We start from the raw sequence: 23,068 nt of genomic DNA, 5'->3' as shown, positions 1-23,068 counted from the left end.
GTTGTCTAAATTCCTAAATTTTTCAAATGTTCATAGATGTTAGAAGACACATTCCTCGAACATTTTCTAGAAATTCAAGAAATAATGAAGTTATATAGGTTTAAAAAAGTATGTACGGATCATCGCATTAGCTGAATAATTTACGCGTCAGGTAAGTATAAACCTGTCTTTCACACGCGATAAACCGTCTTTAAATGAAGAAGTCCTATTAAGAATAAAGCTGACTTATGAGGATTTAATCTTATACGACTTGTTTCAAAGATGTTTGGAAAGCAACACTCAAAATAGTACTGTAACTTGAAAACACTTTAAATTGCAACAGTTTGAGCTGTTTGTATATCTAATGAGGAGGCTGGTGCTATTTTAAAAATTCTGTTTGCGGTGAAAATCAATATTTGATTGGTAACAAAACATTTTATTAACGAAGACGATGCATGTCAAGATAGATCGAAATAATTCAAGTTATATAGAAATTTGATCAATAATAATAAAGAATTTTAATAATAAGGACGATGTATGTTAAGTTAGATTGAAATAATTCAAGTTATACACAAAGATCAATAACAATAAAGAATTTTAATAATGAGGACGATGTATGTCCAGTTCGATTGAAATAATGCAAATTATACACAAATTCGACCGGTAATAAAAAATTTTATTAATGAGGACGATGTATGTCAAAATAAATACAAATAACGCAAGCTAAGCACAAAGATCGACAATAATAAATTTTACTAACAAGCACGATGTACGACAAATTACGTTTAAATGACGTACGTTAAACACATATGACGTAAGTAACAAATATGCATTGTAAATATGTTATAAATATATCATAACTGTGTTATGAATATGTTTATCGTTTAACCTAAGTTCAAATTTAAATAACAAAATAGAAATTCTACTATTTATAAAAATTATCAGTTAGAATAGTTAAAATCATTTTATGTTCAAATAATTTTTCATTGTTCCTCCATTACTGTATTTCATTTATTTAATTATTGCATGTGGTTGAAGAATATTTAGATCATTACTATTTAAAAAAATCATGTTCCTTGTTTTACATAAATTTAACTTTAAATAATACAATCGAATTGCTACGAATTGTTATTTTGATCAAAATTTTCAAAATTATCACCAGAAATCTGTCCTGGTATATTGTATATTGACAAATTCTAATTGTTTCTTCAATATATCTATATTTATTAACATTGATGTTATTATTCATATATATTAACATTGATGCCATTATTCATATATATTAACTATAGAATAACATTGATGTCATTATTCATATATATTAATTATATATTAACATTGATGTTAATATATTAAACAAACATCTTTCTTATTACCTAAATTTCACTTTAACCAACATTTACTTTAAATTTTTCCTCAACGACGAGTACAAGCAATCATCACCAAAAAAGACCTAATACCGACCCGAACATCAAAGTGTTAAAAGGATAAGAGGAATAATCGATGAACTGCGACGATAAGAACAGCGACGCGAAGCAAAAATGCTACACGGTCCATCGACTAATTTGTATCGTATTAACGGGTCCTTTCGTTAGATAAAAATCGATCGGAATATGGCGTAACGTTCGGTGCTTCTAGAAAAAAGAGTGCCGGTCGTTATTCGTGTAGACGGCCCTGGGCATGAATGAGAAAGGTTAGAATCGAGAAGAGACCGGTGGGCTGGTCCCCGAAACTCTCTCACAGGTAGAACAAATACCTGAGATTTTTTCGGCGACTTAAGGACGGCCTAATTAGAGGCACGATGACGATGTCAAAAACCACGGACTTTGCCTGAAGGAACACGAAATTGGTCTAGCCACCCACCCAGGGGAGAAACCTGCACCTCCAAAGAACTGAAGAGAAAGACAGAAGAGAAGGAGTACCGTTTTTCCACGATATTCCCCTCCTTTAACCTTCTTTCTGGTCTGCGTAGCAGTTAAAGGTCACCTCGAGAACTATCAGCTACCCTTACTCACCCTAAAATGGCAGCCAAAACTGACTGGCCAGGTAGAGCCAATACCTGAAACACATTTCCGGGAATCGGCTCCTTCTAATTGCTAACACGACAATGACATTAAGGGGACAGAGTTGCAAACTTCTTGCTGCAAGCACAACAAATTTACGCGATTCGCTGGCTTGGAATTTTAGAAATTTAGCTAGATTCACTAGTCTGCTTTCGCAAGAAGCTTGATGCTTTTAGAGCTTTTGCGGATGAAGGACGTTGAGGGATGGAAGAAAAAATATAGTTACGGAACAGTTGTTTGGAGTGGAAGATCAAGTGATCAGAGAATTTGGTGGCATCAAGTTTGTTGAGGTTATGGATTTAGATATTTGGGAGCTTGGAAGTTTAGAGTTTTATGAAGTTGAAACTTTGGGGATTCGGGAATATGGGGGTTTGAGGATTTGAGGGTTTGGAAATTTGGAGATTCGGCAATTGGGGATAGGAAGTTTGGAGAGTTGCAGAATTGGGAATTTGGAAATTAGAATCTAAAGAATTGCTGATTTTTTATGTTTGGGGTTCAAGAATATACGGATTTGGGGCTTCGGAAATTTGGAAATATGGAGATTGGGAATTTGGGATTTTGGGTATTTGGGAGTTAGGGATTTAGGAATTAGGAAATTTGGAGATTTGGAATTTGGGAATTTGAGAGTTAGGGTTTTAGGAATTTGGAAATTTGGAAATTTGGAAATTTTGAGATTGGGAATTTGGGAATTTGGAAGCTAGGGATTTAGGGATTTGGAAATTTGGAAATTTGGAGATTGAGAATTTGGGAATTTGGGAGTTAGGGATTTAGGGATTTAAGGATTTGGAAATTTGGAAATTTGGAGATTGGGAATTTGGGATTTTCGGTATTTGGGAGTTAGGGATTTAGGGATTTAGAAATTTGGAAATTTGGAGATTAGGAATTTGGGAATTTGGGAGTTGGGGATTTAGGGATTTAAGGATTTGGAAATTTGGAAATTTGGAGATTGGGAATTTGGGAATATGGGAATTGGGAAGTTAAGGATTTAGGGATTTAGGGATTTAGAGATTTAGGGATTTGGAAAATTGGAGATTGGGAATTTAGGAATTTGGGAATTTGGGATTGAAAGTTTGAAGAATTGCGGATTTGGGAATTTGGAATTTAGAATCTGGGGAAGTAAGGATCTTGAGCGTTTGGGGTTCAAGAATATAGGGATTTGTGGATTTAGAAATTTGAGAATTAGGAATTTAGGATCTGAAAAATTGAGAATTCTGGTATTAATGATTTAAGCTTTAAGGAATTGCAGATTTGGAAATTTAGAATTTACGAATTAGGGATTTAAGATCTGAAGTATTGTAGATTTGAAAATTAAAGATTTAGAATTTGAAGAATGAGGATTTTGAAACTTGAGGCTCAAAAATACAGAGATTTGAGGATCTGAAAATCTGGAGTTTGGGTATTTGGGTCCTAGGAATTCAAGATTTTTATATTTATAATTTTTTAGATTTGGAATTTGTGAATACATGAGAATATATGAATTTGGAGAATGAGAAATTTAGAAATTTCAGATTTGAGAGATTCAAAAACTAACTATCCATCTCTACCATTACTGTTTCTAGTACAGGTGATGAAACAGAGTTCCATAGAATTATACATCCACTGTAAATTTCAAGACTAATACATAGATCCGGGAAAACTAAAGTTCTGCGAATATTTGTCTGTTTTTGCAATACTAAAAAACATGAACCGACGTGAATAAAATATTTAATAAAAAAGTATAAGCTAAGTAAATATTTCCTCTGAACTGTTATACTTGTTTATCCCTTGTACAATAACATTCTTTATACATTTTTCATAATTTTTTGTATCATTTAATTCATTCTGTATTTCTATTCTATCTTGTAATTATAAAATTACATTATTACATTTTTTTTACATTACGTTTCATCACGTTTCTATTCTATTGAATTTACATTACGTTTCTATTGAAAAGCTATAGAAAAATGTTGAATAATGTCAAACCTATAGAAATGTCGTGTTATACTTATTTTCGATTTTAACCAAAGGTAAATCCAGAAATTTACTTATTAACGCAAAAAATTTTACTTAATGCAAAATTTGCGTTTTACGCAATTGTTTTACAAAAGAATAATGCAATATATTTTAATATATTCAAAATTTTTAAGCATGACTATATTACCGATAATTAACATTTATACGAATTGTGTATTTGTCTACAATTCGCAAGTTCCAAATTGAAAAAAAGAAATTATTACATTTGTACCAGATATTGTAGTTTAAAACTCACCCGTCTTCTGTCCTAAGGACACGATAAGCCGTGATCATATATGACCCACGGTTTCTTCGATTCTTCACATCCATACTGCGATAGAGCCTAAGCTCTGCGCCGATTATGTGTTCCCCAGGTGGCACCTCGGATACGTCGAACCAGAGCCTTTTTCCACGCTCGTGCCTCACTCCAGGAACGTGATGATCTGTGGATCAGAAAAATACTGTCTCATCAACCCTTTCGATACAGTATAATAATTTGTCAATACCCGACAATGATTCACTTTGCATCACTATTGAAATAATTTTTCTATGACGTGCTGTTACTTCAGGTTCCAAAATTATTCTCATATCAAAATCTAACTTATACAAAAATTCAACTGCATATACATTAAAGTGACTGAAAAAATTTCTTAAAAAGAAATTTCATAAAATTTCTTAAAATTTGTTTTCATAAAAGAAAAGGATGTATAAAGATCCTGTTTAAGCTTGAGCTCAAAAATTTATAGTTAAAGGATTATTCGAAGCAATTTAAAAGATTGTAAAATAAAATTGAAAATACAATTTTTGCACCATTTTTTTATTTAAGTAAAATTGTTTATTTATTGATAGTGATCTGGTAATAACCAAGTATAGATTTTCTGTCAAGTTTATAATTTAAATGTGCTTTGATAATCATTCTTATTACATGATGAATGTAATAACTTTTGTGAGTTGTTACACAATTTCTAAAATAAATATTGCAACTGATTCTCGTTTTATTTAAACATTCATGAAATTCTTTTATCAATGCTACTATTCACTCTGCTCTATCATTAACTTGTAAACTTTTCAATATTTCTTGACAATTCTTATAACTTTCACTAAAAATCCATCAGGATATAAATCAGGGAAATGAGGTAATTCAAACTGGTCGAATAAAAGTAATGATTTCTTTGTCACGAAGGCATGAAAATCTTTTGTAGACAATGAATGAATATTGTTTGATCATCAAATAAGTTCACTATTTTCAAACACTATTCTTAATTAATTATTTAACTTATTATTTAGTTATTATTTACTTATTATTTACTGATTCCTCAACTAATTGTAAGTATGGTTAAATCAGCTGATTGACATTACACTATGAGTTTTAATACTAACATCTAATTTTATGCAATTTTATCCTAACATCTACAATCCCTTAAATTTTACTTGAAAGTGAAAAATTCACATGCCAACAGAAAATTGCTGTAACCAACCTCTTAAACCACATTTTTCAACTCAAACTTTAAAAAGATTTATTACATTACATACTAAATTTTTAAAGACTTAAAAAAAATTGTCTTAAGCCTTTATTTAGCAATAAGTTCTGATGAGCTTATTTCTCAGAGCGCATATATGCGTCCGTACTCAAAGGGTTGAGCAAGGACGAAAGGGAACATAACGCAGATTTATGATGGGACTGTCGAACAGCAATTAGCCTACTCGCCTCGAGAGAATTGTCCTTACTCGTTATTCTTTCCTCGACAGCATTATAAAAGACTCGGGCTGATAATACTTTAAGTACTTCTCTTATTTGCATTATAATAATACATTTGTGGGCAACGTGACTCACGCTTCTATAATATTAGGCTATCGGTGAAGTTTATGCCAGTTATACAGATTTTATCCTTCTGTTATTGAACCGTAAATATTTAACTCGTCTGAATAGAAGCTTTTGTTGTTCAGGTATAATGTACGGTAGTGGGCTTCTGTGGGAAAATTGAAATATAGTGGGCATTGCTCTCTGATTGAGAGATTTTTAGGTTTCTGGAGCTTTTGAGTTAGATATGTGGGAATTTGGAAAATTTGGAAAGTGGAAATTAACAATTTAGAATTTTGAAAGCTGAAAATGGAAAATTGTTAATTTTGGGAAGGTGGAAAATTTGAAAATGTGATGATTGTACATTTGGAATTTTATGATTTAGGTGTTTGGGGATTTGGTTGTTTGAAAACTTCAAAATGTAGAAATTTGGAAATCTGGGAAAAAATTCACAAATTCTCAAATCCTCACATTATCAAATTACCTAAATACCAAATTCTCAAATTCCTCAATTTCCCAATTCTGCAATTCCCAAATTCCTCAATTCCCAAATTCTTCAATTTCCAAATTCCAAGATTTCCAAATTCCTAGATTTCCAAATTCCAAAATTACCAAATTCCAAGATTTCCAAATTCCAAAATTATTTAATTCCAAAAGTACCAAATTCCAAGTTTTCCATATTCCAAAATTACTAAATTCCAAGTTTTCCAAATTCCAAAATTACCAAATTTCAAAATAACCAAATTCCTCAATTTCCAAATTCCTCAATTTCCAAATTCCAAGATTTCCAAATTCCTAGATTTCCAAATTCCAAAATTATTTAATTCCAAATGTACTAAATTCCAAGTTTTCCAAATTCCAAAATTACTAAATTCCAAGTTTTCCAAATTCCAAAATTACCAAATTTCAAAATTACCAAATTCCAAAATTATCAAATTCCAAAATTATTGAATCCCTAAATATTCCAATTCCTATATTTCGAAATTCCTAAGTTGTACCAAATTCTTAAATTTTCCAATTTCCAAATTCTCCAAATTCTCCAAATTCTCCAAATTCTCCAAATTCCCGAATTCCCCAATTCCCCAATTCCTCAATTCCTCAATTCACAAATTCCCAAATTCTCAAATCCTCACATTATCAAATTACCTAAGTACCAAATTCTCCAATTCCCGAATTCTCAATTTCTTAAATTCTCAAATTTTTTTAAGTTTCAAATTCTGAATCAGAGAATTTGTTAATTTTAATATTTAGAAATTTAGGAATTTGAAAGTACCTACAGAAATTTGGAAATTTGACAGTTCAGAAATTTAGGAATTTGAAAGTTGAAGAACATGCAAACACTATCTGAAAATTTTAGAACTGCAATATTTAAGAATTTTTAAATATAAAAATGTGAATATCTGAACATTTGTTAATTAACTATTATTTCAATTTTATATATAACACTAATTATGATCTTAACCCGAATAAAATATATTAATCTTCATTTTATGACCTGTAAATTTAAGAAATTAATCTTGTGCCTCATTTTCTTCTTTTCTCTTGCATATCAAATAAATAATTCTATCTCCAAATGTATTCTACGATTAGAATCACAAATCAAACCGTTAAGATTTTCTTTTGCTAAAAATGACGCATAGGACACTTATTAAATATGACATAAATACAAAAAGATTAACTAGATTATATTTACAAAGATTTTGAAAGAGCAATTTTTTTTACGAGTTTGATGTTAGAATACGATAGACACAATTGTAAAGCACAGCCATTAGAAACTTAAATACAGAAATTGCGAAGGGTATGACTGGCATTATTTCCGCCTTATTTATGGGACTTCTGTGTATCCTGAGGGTAATAAACGGTTATTACTAGGCGGAACAGTAATTATATTTATAGCTGTCGAAAGTTGAGAATTTAATTTCTTTAAATAGTCTTTTATTTATTAATTACATTTATATGGCGATCTTTTTGCAAGACATATATAAAGTATTCTAATAAAATATTTATTCATTTTATTGTCATTAATAGAATCAGTAAAGGAGAGATATTATTTCGATATTATGCTAGTTACTTTAAAATCAGCCCTAATATTCCAAAAGTCAAAATTTATTAGTTACTTTGATATCAGAATTTAATATTTTAATATTAAAATTTAATATAGATACATAAAATTTAATATTAAAATTTAATATTACAAAGGTTCGTAATAATTATCTATACAAATGACATCTGCACCATACAAAAAATTTTTATCATCATTTTTATTCGATATTAATATTCAAAATCTACATGTACTTCACTGAGAAACCTTGTATTTTAGAAATAAACTGCAATTTATTAAAATTAATCACTGCAGTTTGTTTTCATACTTGAATGCAGAAAAATAAAAAAATTAAATTGTTATTGAAAATTGTATCAAAATTGTATTTATTGAAAAGCATTCTAACTAATATCATTTGGCACATACATATATTTACAGTTGACAAAAATTGCTGAAAATTTAAAAATATTCAATATTTATTTGCCCAAAATACAGTAAAATATCTTTCTCTAATGTGTACAAAATTTGACAAAATACCAATATTTTATGTGCACAAATTTCAATAAAATATCATTTTCTGATGTGCACAAAATTCGACAAAATACCAATATTCAATATAGACAAATTTTAATAATAATATTCAATAAATATTGGTCTTTCATTTGCACACGATAAAAATATCCTTATTTTATTTGCACAAAAACCTCACCCAAAAATTAAACAAAAAGTGAACTTTTAAGGTTATGTGTATATCGAATATTATCGAACCTGTGTATTATGCAGTATCAAGTTAGAGAATTCGTTGATTTACAACGGTCTTTTTAGAAAACACGTATCTTATTGTTGCCAGGTAGATCATCGTCACCCGTTATCTTTATCCGAAGAATAGAAATTTAGGTAACAGCCAGTCGAGAAGGTAAAAGCTCAGTAATCTTGGTAAACTGAGTAACCTGTTCATTTACGATAAATTTCTGACCAGCACTCCAAACTTTCCTTCTTTAATTGTCTACCTAGACATTGCCTGAATTCCTCGAGAACCGTTCTTTTTTTCTTGAAATTTCGATTTCTGGTTTCATCCTCGAAGCAGTGTGAAGATTCCTCTTATATCTTGTCTATTTTTTAAATATACCATTTAAAATTTGTTTTTTAAGCACACCATATAAAATTTGGATCATTCGTTTTATTAGAATATACACTCTCAGGGAAACGTATAGACTGTTATATACAAGGTACTCAAAAGGTTACAAAATTTTTATTATAACAATTTCGTATAAAATCATTCGAATGTGCTAAATTTTCAAATGCCACAAAATGTGGTAGGTTTTAAAGCAAAATACTCAAGGACGTTATAAATTTAATTTAATTTTATAACTAAACAAGTACAAAATTGTTATACGTCCACTTTTGACACATTCATACTTTATCACATTTAGATACATTTATATTTACTCTTCCATAATGAAGTTTATCATCTGTTATACATACTGCTAAGTTACATACTTAAAATTTGTAATCAATCATCTTGAAAGACGCTGAAACTTGTCCAACCCATTTAATCTGGCATATTATACTCAACAATACATTCGACAAATCAGAATAACAAATTTCTACCAAAATGACAAATATTTGTTTAATTCTCACAAACCGCCCAGACTAAGCACACTTGTCCAACCCGAGACAAGTGAACGCAATAAATTCAACGAGTTCTACTGAAAATGACAAATATTCTTTTAATTATCACAAACCTCCCAAGCGTACACCTACAGATCGTATAAGAAAAAGAGCAGCCCACGCGGTGAAATATCCCCTGAATGGTGGACGATAAACCCCGAGCGTCTCGGCGGCAAAAAGAGCATCGTTCCAAGTAGCTGTCCAACTTTCAACAAACATCGATCAACGTAGAGTGGCTCTTTGGAGGCCGAAGTCGGCAACAACGGTAATTCCATCGTTCACGCTAAACAGGCTGCAAATCAATTTTCTCGAAATAACGAAGCCTCGGAAGGGAGAAGCCCGTTCCAGTCACATCTTAATCCCTAATTCGGTTCCGAATGGATCGACTTTGGCTGAAGGGCGGCCTATGGGGCAAGGGCAGCCTATATAACCGACACCGATAACCAGCTATCCTCGTTCCGGCACGAGATCGATAAGGGAATCGTTACCCTCGTAAATGAGAGGGGCCTCCAGAACGAGCCGTGGACAATTCGCAGCGTGAAATCGTCCTTTTTTCTACCGCCAAAGCGAGCGCCTTCTCGGTGGAGAGCAAAGGGAAGCCAGCAGTAGGTACCCTTCTTCCTCCACGGTGGACCATGGGTCCTTAAGTAATGCCTAATGTTTCTCCCGAGGAGGCCGACTTCACGGTGGAGAATGAAAGGCTGAACGGGGAGGGGACGGGGGCCAGCTAGAACGAGAGGGCAGAGGGCAGAGGGGCAGGGGGAAGGCATAAAAATTTGTTTTATTTTTCTCTCGGACGGTCGCATTCCAACGGCACCTGATTGCCGCGAGCCGAGCTGGACCCCTCGGCTCTCGGGGTGGTCCCGAATAGCTTGGGACCATCCTGGACCGCTCCACGACCGACTGGACTTTTGTTTTTTACCCCACCAACATCCTCTTTCTCTACGTCCTCGGTCCTCCTCCGACAGTCCTCTCTTATACACCTACAAATACTCTTCCTCCTCTTCGTCTTCTCTCCGTTCGCCTCTACGCTCCAGCACGTACAGCAACGTGCACGCGAGAACTCGGAAAGAGAAGGAGAGAATCAACCACGAGGCCCTTCTTTCCTCGTGGAACGGTCCCGGCTCGTTCTTGCGATATTTTCCTGGAAATATCCGTGAGATGTTTCTCGGACATCCACCGTTTCGCGGGCTGATCGACGATGAGTCGATCCAACAACGCTCTCTGTTCGAACACTTTCGGCCATCGCTTAGCCACGGATTATTAGTTCGAAGTAAAAGCCGGAGTTCGAACAGATGCTTCTTTTTGGATGATTCGAACAGATCGACCGTGGGAATATGTACCCGCTCCGTGGGTCCATAGGTACCTATCTCGTTCTTTCGAGCATGTTTGTTTTACGAGATTTTTGAAAATATTACTGCGGTGCGCCGACTATAAATCTTATCCCAATTATGGTGTCTTTATGTTCGACTATGTACTATGCTGTGGTGTCTTGAATGACTGAGGGATGTTTGCATTTCATAAATTGCGATGAATAATGCAGAATTGTTACGAAAAAGCATACAACTTCGTGTTAGAATATTTGTCATGAATGTATTTAATTTTAAAATATACACTTTACTGTCATAGGGTATCTGACATAAATTGAATATCTAAATTATTTTCATTGAAGGTAAGTAATGATAACTATTGAGAATTTATATAGCTTTAGAACATACATTTATATTAATGAAACAATTCTGAAATCGCATAACCATATTTTTTAGGAGTAGTAATTTTGATAGACATTATATACTTTGTATTAAAATATACACTATATTATAAATACTAAATGTTAAATGGAATACCTAAGTTATTTTCAGTGCTCGAAAGCAAAAGAAGATAAGTAAAGCTTGAATGATTTAGATATTCGATTTACTCTTTTTGCTTTTTTAATATGATAATTCATCACTTTTGACTAATTATCTAATATTCGAAATTGTAATCAAAACTTTATTTTATAAATGTATACACATAAAATATATTTGTAAAATTTTCATTTTGTTAATGAATAGCTATAAAATATCTTCCACATTATCTATTATTTGGATATTTTAAAAGTTTCCTATATTTCAACATATTAACTAATATGTGACCTATATGTATGCAGCCATGACCATATGACCATTTGAATATCAATAGAAATTCATCACTTGAATTTTCATAGAAATATTATTAATAATTCTTTTATTTTTCTTTGTAAGAAAACACTGGTACATTAGATATTTAAGACGACGAATAATTGAATGTACCTACATTAAATGCATGAAAAACTCACAGTGAAATTTATAGAAAAGAAAACATTGTGTGTACCTGCATTAAATTTATGCAAAAATAAAAATACTACCAAGTGAAATTTTCAACGTTAAGCAATTAAGCGCCGCAGTCAACGTGCTAAACAACTCAGTCATTTATTTCCATCCCCCTTGCAAGGGGTTGAAGCTCGTAACGAGCGGTGAAACTGCGGAAAGAAACCGACACTTAACAACTGTCGCACATGTCGGAGCAAATCATTAGTCTAACTGAGGCAGAGAACCGTGTTCGTGGCTTTTGCTACTTTCATGTCTGAATCTCGAATTCAAAGATTATAATTTCTAAATCGTCAAATGCAAAATGCATAATTTTCAAATCTTCGAATATTCAAATATTCAGATACTGAAATCACAAATCCATAATTCTGAAATTCAAAATTCCAGAATTTCCACATTTCTAAATCCCTAAATCTCTAAATCCACAAATCAGAACAGAAATACCAAATCACTAATTCTGAAATCTCAAATCCCCAAACTCACAATTTCATAAATCTTCAATTCATAAACTTCCAAATCCTTAAATTCCAAACCCTAATTCCCTAATTCCCTAATTTTCTAATTCCCATATCTCAGATCCCTAATTCTCAAGTTCTCAAATACCTAAGTAGTCAAACCCCAACTCTAAATCTCTACTTTCTAAATCCCCAAATTCCCAAATGTACAAATCCACAAATCCCAAATCCCAAATACCAATACTCAAATCCCCAAATACCCAAATACTTAAATACTCAAGTACCTAAATCCCCAAATTCATAAATCTCTAAAACCTCACACTCCAAATCCACAAATCCCAAATACCCAAATTCCCAAATTCTTAAATCCCAAAATTTCAAACTCTTAATTCTCAATTCCTTAAATACCCAAATACCCAAACCCACAATTCATAAATCCCAAATCGTCAAATTCTCGAATTTCCTAACTGCCAAATTACAAAATCTTCGAATCCCCAAATAGTAGTTTCAAAATACTCATCCTCAAATAGCCGAATTCCCGAATCTTCAAACCCCTTAATCCCTAAATTCGTAAATCCACAAATCACCAAAACCTCAACCTCCCCGTATCTGAAAATTCTTATATTCTTATATTCTTAAATTTCCAAATTCCCAAATTCCCAAACTCCCAACTTCTCAAGTGCCCAAATTCCCAAATTACCAAATTCCCAAATTTCCAAATTCCCAACTTCCCAAATTCCCAAATTCCCAAATCCCCCAATTCCCAAATTCCCAAATCCCCAAATTCCCAAATTCCTAAATTCCCAAATCCCAAAATTTCCAAATTACTAAATTCACAAATTCACAAATTCACAAATTCACAAATTCTCAAATCCCCAAATCCCCAAATCCCCAAATTCCCAAATTCCCAAATCCCCAAATTTTCAAATTTCCAAATTCCCAAATCTCCAAATTCCCAAATTCCCAAATTCCCAAATTCTCAAATTTCCAAATTTCCAAATTCCCAAATTCCCAAATTCCCAAATTCTCAAAATTCCAAATTCCCGAATTCCCAAATCCCCAAATTCCCAAATTCTCAAAATTCCAAATTCCCGAATTCCCAAATCCCCAAATTCCCAAATTCCTAAATTTCTAAATGTTAAACCTCCACATTCCCATATTTCGGCACCCAAAAATTCCCACATCCCCTCCCCCAAATTCCCAAATCCCAAAATTTCTGCTCGTAAGGGGTTAAAGTTCGTAACAAGCGACTGCGAAGAGGAACCGACACTCAAGACCCGTCGCACACGTCGGGTCTAATCATTAGTCTAACTACGAGGCATAGGAACCGTGTTCGCGGCATTCGCCACTTTTACAGAGAACAGAACGAACAGAGAGCTATCCATCCATCTCGTTCCGGCATGTTGCTCCTCTTCTTGGCCCGGTACTCCTTCTGTTCCTGTTGTCTGGTCCATGAAGGAGCCGCCCTCGGCGGAAGATAGATAGATAGATAGGGAGAGGAAGGAGGTCCTGGGAAGAAAGGGAGCAAAAGGAGCAGCCAGGACGAGCCAGGGCACCCAAGTTGAGACATTTTTACCTGCCCGCGGCTTCACGTGGGGAGAGATATTGACTCGTCTTCCACGTTCGGCTATCCACTACGATTTAGAGGAACAGAGAGGCCAGATGGGGGAAACTTTGTATAATATATGGGCCGTGCTGCGAGTTCTCCACACGTACGTGTGACCACACGCCCGCAAAATTCGTCCAGATGCACGTATCGAAAGGATTGGCCCCCGGGCGAGCCATAAATCGGACCATACTTTTTAGGGGAGTACGCGAACCCTCCTGACAAATGGAAAGATCATGACGACTAATTATGCGAACAATTAATATTTCCGGCCAGCTGTTTTAACCATCGTAAGCTCGACTAATATGAGAACGAATTCTTTGAAAAATCCTGACTCTCCATATACACTTTTTTCTAATTCCAGGTAAGACTTTATTCTTGTACCACACAAGCTATTTGACGTTTTACTTGTTTTTAATGAATGTCATATTTGTTTATGAAAACTACATATTTTCGAGGTATTTGTAAAAATGTGGTAATCGTGTGTCATGTCTTGGTTTAGCCGAATCGAATCTTATTTCGTGTTTATGTACAGTAAATGAAGATTTTGAGAGTATCATGTTAAGAGATTTTACAATTTAAAAAATTAAAGATTTATTATTTGAAAATATAATTTATAACTTTAAAACTCTGTGAAGTTAAATTACAATGAACATTTAGGTGAATATCAAACTTTATCAATTTTGAATTTGATTTGCAATTCAATTGAATTCAACTTTAAATCAGTAAAATTTAATGAACACAATAACGTGAAAAACCTGTCACACAACTTGTCCCAAAACTTTTCCCCACACCTTTCAAACTCATCTGACTAAAACAACACTGTTAGTACAATTAGCATGTTCATAAACTCTCGTAGAGTTTCAAGTGATGATAACCTACTTTATCCTCCAATTTGGCAATTAAGATCGTGAAGAAAACGAAGTCCTCTCAAATATTGATTCTCTCACTTGGCCTAAATTGCCAGTGACTGATTTCTCCTTTATAGATGCTAATCACGATCGTGAAAATCGAGCAGGCGAAGGGTAAACAATTTTTTTCTCCTTTTCAATAGCGACAGGTGTTGAGGAAGGTGATCGAATGATTTATGGTAATATTTATGCTAAACTTAGTTAAGCTCGAGACGATGTTTCCACTTTGGTTCGGCTGTCAATGAATTAGCATTTAAAGTATCTCTTTCACGTCGGAAACGCGTCTCGCACACAGGTGTGTAAAAAGGTCAAGAACAAACAACCTTTAAAAATGAAGGTAGTACGTTTTTCTCTAAATATCGATGACTTTGTCATCCAGAAGGTTGCAGATTTATTCCGAGTTCTCGAAGGACGAGCATCCGAAAATTCAGGATGTCTTATCAGAGCCAATTAATTCGAATCTTTTTATAACTCTTTCTCATTCACGCTGACGCGATGTTTGCGTAATTTCTGTTTATTACAAAAAACAGATAGATAGAGTAATAAAATGTTTACTACAAACAGTCGCTAGAATGAGTTTCAATGTAAATATTCTTATATCGTGTAATTTCATTGCATTAAATTAAATAAGCTTAGGGTTATCAAAACTTATTGCAAATTTAATTTGAATCCCATTAACATAATCTATTTATAATTAGTATCTACTTGTTATGCGTTAAATTCTCGTGCATTAAATTCTTACGCGTTAAATTCTCGTGCGTTAAATCTCTACGTATGAAATTCTTACTTCTGATTCTCACTTCATTCATATTAACTGTACCAAGCCAGTGAAATGACCGATTCGCAAACTTAATGTACCATTAAGTTTTGTCAACTAATTATTTATTTTTAGGTCCAAGTTAAGTCCACGTTATACAGGTACTGTCAGTGTTAAATCCTCACACGTGAAATGCACATGCGTTATATCCCCACTTGCGAAATACACGGGCGTTAAATCCCAACGTCTGAAATACACATGCGTTAAATCCCCACGTGTGAAACGCACGTGCGTTAAATCCACTCGTCGCATGATCCCACATTATATCGTCACATATGTATATGTATAACCATGCATTATATCACCATATTCAAGATGACATAGAAGTTAACCTCTAAGAGTAATAGAGAGATCACTACAACCAATTTAATTATGCTAACCGTTTACACCGCAAGGTTCATCGTGTGAACGAAGAATGAAACGCAAGAAACGAACAATGGCGGAAAGGAGTTGCAAATCGCGAAGAGACCCGAAAGAGCAAAGGATAAAAGGGGGTAGGAGAGGAGCAATGGCAATCAATTAAGACTCGTCGAGCGTCGTATAACGTAATAACGCGATTTAATTTATGCCGGTTTTTATCGGACGCCCGGAGTTCCCAGTACTGGGCTGGGTACACATGTCGAATAAGTTATGGTTATGGGTATCAATTTATATGCATGCCGCATATCGCGTCGAACAGCCTAGAACGTTTCTCACCGCGAGCCACGGTATGAGACGTCCCAGCGATAAAGCAGGAGGGACAGATAAGCGTAAAAGAGAAAGACGGACCAACAACTTTCCGAGAAACGTTCGACCGTGCTTCTTCTGCCACCCTCGCGAACGACAAGACTTCTTGTAAAACGATGGAAACCGATTTCTCTCGCGTTCGAACTTGCTGCCGGTCATTCTTGACCCAGCAGACACACGGTCACCCTCCTGCAAACGTAATTTCATTTTCCGGCTTTAGTAACATTTTATTAAATGTACCATTATGTCATTTCGTTTTGAATACATTAACACATTTTTTGGGAATAATTAATGGGAGTAATTACTAGTTTTTTTAGTAATATTTAGTGTTTCTGAATTAATATTATGATTATGTGAATCTATAGTATCTCGTATAGGGAAAGTTATCATAATCGTACTGTTTGAGAAATATTGAAGTATACGAAAAATGATATGATTATTGATATTTTTAAAATACATTGCAGTTCTGTTAATATAAAGACACCATACCTCCAAATGACATTTATGTCTCATCTTATTGAAATTTCGAGTTTTTATAGTCAGTGATAATTTTTTATTTTATAAGACGCGTATACAAGTCGACTACATCAGGATAAAGTTTTGGATTCACGTCTATACACGTAGACCGCAGTCAACTGTTTAATTTCATATTATCCATTCTTTTATGAACAACGGAAATAAATTGTTTTCTAGTACAAATAAATTATCTGACAGATATTTTATCAAATTTTGTCACAGATCAAATTTTATATGAACAAATTTTTTCGTGTATTTTCGAACTATTTTTTTATATAGAATCAACTGTTTGGGTGTACCACGGGGGTAGTTATTGCCTGTCCCTGCAGCAGAGTTTTTGACGTATATACTTCGACCGCAATTAACTGATTAATAATCTGTAGAGCAGCAAGAATCATTTTCTATCTTTGGAATAAAGTTACGGTAGCCTAATCAAAGTTACCTCGATTTGAAGAATTTTATTCTTCTTCGAAATATGAAAGTCTCAAAGTTGTGAACTTCTTCAAGTTCATCTTGAACTTCGAATTTCTAAAGATGTACTGAAAGTCTTGTAGATTTGTTTTGTCTTATTGCGAAGTATGTGTACAGTGTTTGGAACATGATCGCTCGAGTCGATTAGATACAGTTCGATCGAACTTAATATAGCAGTATCTGTACGTTCGTGTGTGAAGAAAAGTGAACGACAAACTGATCGATGGTGGATCTATGCGACGCGAAAGAACATCGGTCGTCTGGTGCCAAATTTCGACTAGTAGATGGTGTAATTCACGAAACAAGTGCTTCCGTACTAACGATCGCGAGAATTTCAAGATGGGAACTTTGATCGACAAAGAGGTGCGATCCGATAGGTGGTTTAGTGGGTATTTTGTAATAAATACGTGTAAGGCGCGGCTAAATTCGTTAGACGGGGGAGAAAAGGGTGATACCTGGTGCGAAAATGTCGAAATTATGAAACCTGTTGAAAGTTCGTGAAATATGTAAATTTCCAAGCATGATTGAATTTCCCCAAATTCCTAAACTCCTTAAATTTGTAAACACCAAAGTTCCTGCACTCAAAAATTTAAAAGCTATCAAATCATGACATCCCAAATCTCAATTCCGTAATTTTCAACTTCCCAAATCTCCAAATTTCCAAATCATCGAAACCTATAATCCGCAAATTTCTAAATTTTCAAATCCCAAATTCCAAATAAAAACCTTCATTTCCCAAGTCTATTTCCTATTTCCTAAATCTTCAAACCTCTAAATTTCTAAATCCTCAAACCCCAAAATTACTAAATTCTCAAATCTCCAATTTCCATATAAAAACCTTAATTTCCTAAGTCCTAGATCTTCAAACCCCTAAATTTCCAAATCTACAAATCTTCAAATACCCAATTTCCAAATAAAAGCCTTAATTTTCCAAGTCCTAAATCTCCATACCCCTAAATTCCCAAATTCCCAAATTCCCAAACCTCAAAATCGCCAAATCTCCACTGTCCCGAACTCCAAACTTCCACATACCAAAAGTTCTGAATTCCCAAACCTCTTCTAGCTTTCTCAATTTCTAAATCTCCAAATTCAAAACTTTGAAAACTCTGCAACTTCCTGTATTCCGCTACATCACCATTTTCCCCAAGAAACTTTAAAATTTAAAATCCATCATACACCTCAGTGTGGCATTCAAACAAAAAGCTATTGAATATAAATAATTGTATTTCATAACGAAACATTCGACACATTGAAATAAATGAAAAGTAAGTATCACTCAAATTCACGTAAATGCGAATTAATTTTTATCCGATATCCTGTATTCGTAGTTCAATACGAACGGGATAAGATACGGGATCTAAGGTCTTAAAGGGATTTCTTGTTTCCCCGAGACATGCAGTTCACAAGAATTCATTTATTTGCGGTGAACGGACTTTTCACCGTGTGTTTCCGGAGGCATGCTGGAATTACAGATTATCTTCGCGTCTTCTCCACCAAGACTCTACGTTTTTTTCTTTCTCCTCTTCAATTTATTCTATCACCGCGATTTGACGAATTGCACTCGCGAGGAATTCTAATTCTCCGACAAACTTCTTCTTCCTCTTCTTCTTCACTTTTCAAGTATTCCCGAGACGTGTTGGAATTTTAGATCTACCCTTTCTTTACCCTGTACTGATATATCTACTATCAAATGATTACGCCGGCATTTTTCCCGCTTTGTCCCTCGAGAATAACACGTAACAAGAATTCTCAATTGCGAGAGTGAATTATACTAATTTTGCCAGTGGTGCAATTTTTGTGATAATTTAGAGAAATTAGAGAAAGACAATGGAAAAATCACTGAAACATAACCTTTCGTGATTTTTTAATTTTTAGAAAAAGTACGTGTTCAGTTTATACAATGGCTAGTAAGAAAATAGTAATGAACTTTTAATGAATTTTTTGATAAGATTTACTGAGAGAAATATGATATATTAGGCTAGGTTAAGTAACGTTATTTTTCTTACATATGTGATCAAGTTACTCGTAGGTTTTTAGTGACTTTTTTATGGAGAATTTTATGTAACACAATTTTAAGGGTATTATAGATAATGGAGGAAAAACATGTGAGTTAAATAATTTGAAAAGTTATGAAACTGAAAATTGGAAATTCAAAATTTTCATTTTTATAATTATTCATCTTTCGAAGTCATCAAGTGTACAAATTTGATAATTTGGTAATTTAATAATTTAATAATTTAATAATTTAATAATTTAATAATTTAATAATTTAATAATTTAATAATTTGATAATTTGATAATTTGATAATTTGATAATTTAATAATTTAATAATTTAATAATTTAATAGTTTAATAATTTAATAATTTAATAATTTAATAGTTTAATAATTTAATAGTTTAATAATTTAATAATTTAATAATTTAATAATTTAATAATTTAATAATTTAATAATTTAATAATTTAATAATTTAATAATTTAATAATTTAATAGTTTAATAATTTAATAGTTTGATAATTTATGAAAGAATAAATTTGGGAATTTCAATCTTATGTATATACGAACTTGTGAATTTGTGAATTTATATATTTGTAAATTCGTAAACTTGTAAGTTCATAAATTCACAAATTCGTAAATTTGCATAATAAAAAATATAATATTTCTAAATTTCCAAATTTATTGAACAAATTTATTCAAATACATAAAACTATAAATCCCAAAATTTTTAAATGTCCTAACGTCTACATTTTAAAATTACAGAATTTGAAAGTATCAGACGTAGTACAGCATAGTTCAGCGGTTCTTAACTAGTTGTATACGTTCCATTTATGGTACGTGAAAGCAGAGTTGGGTTAAATGAACTACACCTTAATTGAATTACCTAATTTAATTACACTGTACTTCAATTACACGGTAATTTAGGTACAACGTAATAATTCATACCTCTCAGCTAATTAAGTCGCTATTTACCGTAACCATAAATGTACTTGAATTACTGTGTAATTGACGTATAGTGTAACTGAATTACACTGTGATTTAAATACAATGTAATTAAATTTCAGTGCAATTAAAGTGTAATGTAATCAAATTATACTGTGATCAAGATACTATGTAATCGAATTACAACGTGATCGAAATATAACGTAAGTAAAATACGCGCAAATAATATAAGAAAATTATAATATGATTAATGAGGAATGTAACTGAATTATAGTATGATTGAAATTTGATGTTTGTTTAATCCTTAATATTTTCCATTGCCATTCAAAATACCAAAAAATTAACCATTTTTGAAAAAGTAAGGAAAATAGTAATGAGACCTGATTTCAAAAAGTTTCGCATAAGATAAAGTGGGGTAAATTCGTAAACGGGGCAAGTGCGTATACAGGCTATTTTTATTACAATATGAGAGAAATTTCTCCATTTAGTATGTTTGTTTCCTTGTTTTGTTTCACTATATCCCCTTTTATATTTCAGCTAAGAGTACTTATTTGCAGTATAGAGTACTTGCATAATGCCGTAAAAAGCATTTTATAACAGATTTGTTAATAATTCTGCTCTTGCCCCATTGCACATGAAATAAAGTTTCAAAGTATTTAACTTCAAGTTACGCTCTTACTCCATTTTTCGGGGAAAGTGCAGAGTAGTTGACATTTTAAACAATTTCCTATCAAAATAAAAATGTACAAGGAAAATTAAGGTCCTAGTTAATATTCATTAAATAGTAGTAATTGTGCAAAGCGTTCGATATCGACAGCGTTAAGTATTTACATAGCAGACTGAAAATACTTACGTTTAAATACCAACTTTACAAAAACCAGTCTGCACTTACCCCACTTCACCTTAAACTAAACACATATACTTCACATATTTCACAATATACTAAATATACATATGTATAGTTGTTGCACTTCTGCGACTTCATACATATCTCACTACTGAGGACAATGTATTTTGAAACAGAAAATAAATTAAAATATATGGTGCAATCCTACAATATTTAAGTATTTAAGGGTTAAATGCGATTACATACTTGTATCACTAGTACATAATAGCTAAGGTCAACATCAGTTCAATTACCTACAACACTATACCTTCACGTTACCTTAGCAAAGTATTCAACATTATTTAAAGAAAGAAATTATTACTACTAGTTTCCAAGATATTTTTACATTGTTTCTAATCGTCATATTAGAACAACCCAGTGTCCAAGGAGAGGAACATAACCTAAACATATTTATATTCATCAGCTGGTACAGGATAATTCTTACAATGTCCTGAATAAAATTATCTTTTGTCTGTCTTCGGTATTGTGCAGATTGGTTATCAAAATAATTGAAACAAAAATGAATGTAATTAATTGTTCCGTTGATATATTAATGTTATTAGGAGTATTTCAACGAAATCACAAACATGCTACTCACTTTTAAATACACTCAAATCTCTTCTGGATGCAGTTAAACATTTAGAAGGATCGGCGAAATAACACATGGAATTTAGAGTTTAGGGAAGCATCTTCAATCATGGAGATCTCTTAACTCTTTGTTATACGATGTATTTTTTAAATGCGTCATTACTATCCACTGCTACAATATTGAAAGAAAGAAACAAACTTAAAATGTTACAGCAATCTCAATCTTCATCCTTGACTACGTAAATTATAATTGGACTCAAACTTCAAGTGCGCATTAAAAATTTCATCAAGATTTGTCACATCTGACCTATGAGTGCGTCATGAGTCAAACTTGTTAAACAAGCGTGCGAACAACTATGTCCTCTGTTTCTTTGTTGTAAATAAACCTATATTTCAAGTTGTCACGACTGAAGTCAATTTTATTATCATGCGATCGTTATCCTGAATCTAAATTACTCGTCATTAATTCAACGCGCGAAGTGTGAAGCATGTTGAAAAGTATACTTTCGACGAAATTAGAGGACGTTGTTGTTCACGTGTTATCTAGTACAATTTTACTTATTTCACATATTCTGTTTTAATAAAATAAGTGACAAATCGTAAGTAATATTAGAATAGTGAAATTGTTGAGATTTTTTGCACTGATATTAAATTTGTTTTAATACTCTATTTATGAAACACTATTTTAAATACTTTTGCTTATGTTAAACCCTATGTTGTTAAACACTATTTGCAGTGTAGACATTGAGTATTTATAAGGGACTGAAGTGGAATTTGCAAGCTGATAATCAATAATGATCTAGATAGATGACCACTCGTATTGATGAGATACCGCCAATATTAAACAATTTGTACTTTTTAACTGTTCTTTCAGTATTACTCAAATTTAACACAGATATATTGTACAGTGATACATATTCGTCTAGAAGTAATTTCAACCTAAGATTGCACCACTTTTAAATCATCTTTCCAATAACTTTAGCTTCTTGACTTACAAGATCAAGTTACACTTATGACGCACGTTACAGTTCAAACGCAACAGGCCTAAATTATATTTACATAAAGATTGAATTTTGGGTTCGATACCAATGGTAATTTATATAAATGAAGTAAATGCGAAATACACCTAACATTTCAGCATTCTTTACTTATCTTCACACTACAATAATGAGGTACATAGTTCTGACTTCGGTCACTATCGAAAAACTTATAGGTTAAGGGGTTAATCACCCAAACTTCACTCACCCAAATATTAGTA

The 23,068-nt window shown here is 32.7% G+C and overlaps 1 protein-coding gene and 1 long non-coding RNA gene across 2 annotated transcripts in view; one reads left to right on the top strand and one right to left on the bottom strand.

Annotated features, from left to right (window-relative positions):
* The window catches only part of LOC143264469 (uncharacterized), a 102,457-nt gene that overhangs the window by 48,446 nt on the left and 30,943 nt on the right, over positions 1-23,068 (top strand). The gene's annotated exons all lie outside the window — the stretch shown is intronic.
* Positions 1-23,068, bottom strand: part of gbb (glass bottom boat) — an 89,864-nt gene that overhangs the window by 47,206 nt on the left and 19,590 nt on the right. Inside the window, exon 2 of the mRNA XM_003705980.3 lies at positions 4,291-4,477. Within this exon, the coding sequence (XP_003706028.2) occupies positions 4,291-4,477 (187 nt within the window). The remainder of the gene's footprint in view (positions 1-4,290; positions 4,478-23,068) is intronic.

This window comes from Megachile rotundata, chromosome 5 (assembly GCF_050947335.1).
Source record: "Megachile rotundata isolate GNS110a chromosome 5, iyMegRotu1, whole genome shotgun sequence".
NCBI lineage: Eukaryota > Metazoa > Arthropoda > Insecta > Hymenoptera > Megachilidae > Megachile > Megachile rotundata.
The sequence above is the reverse complement of the archived record's forward strand: the minus strand, read 5'-3'. Positions and strand labels throughout refer to the sequence as shown.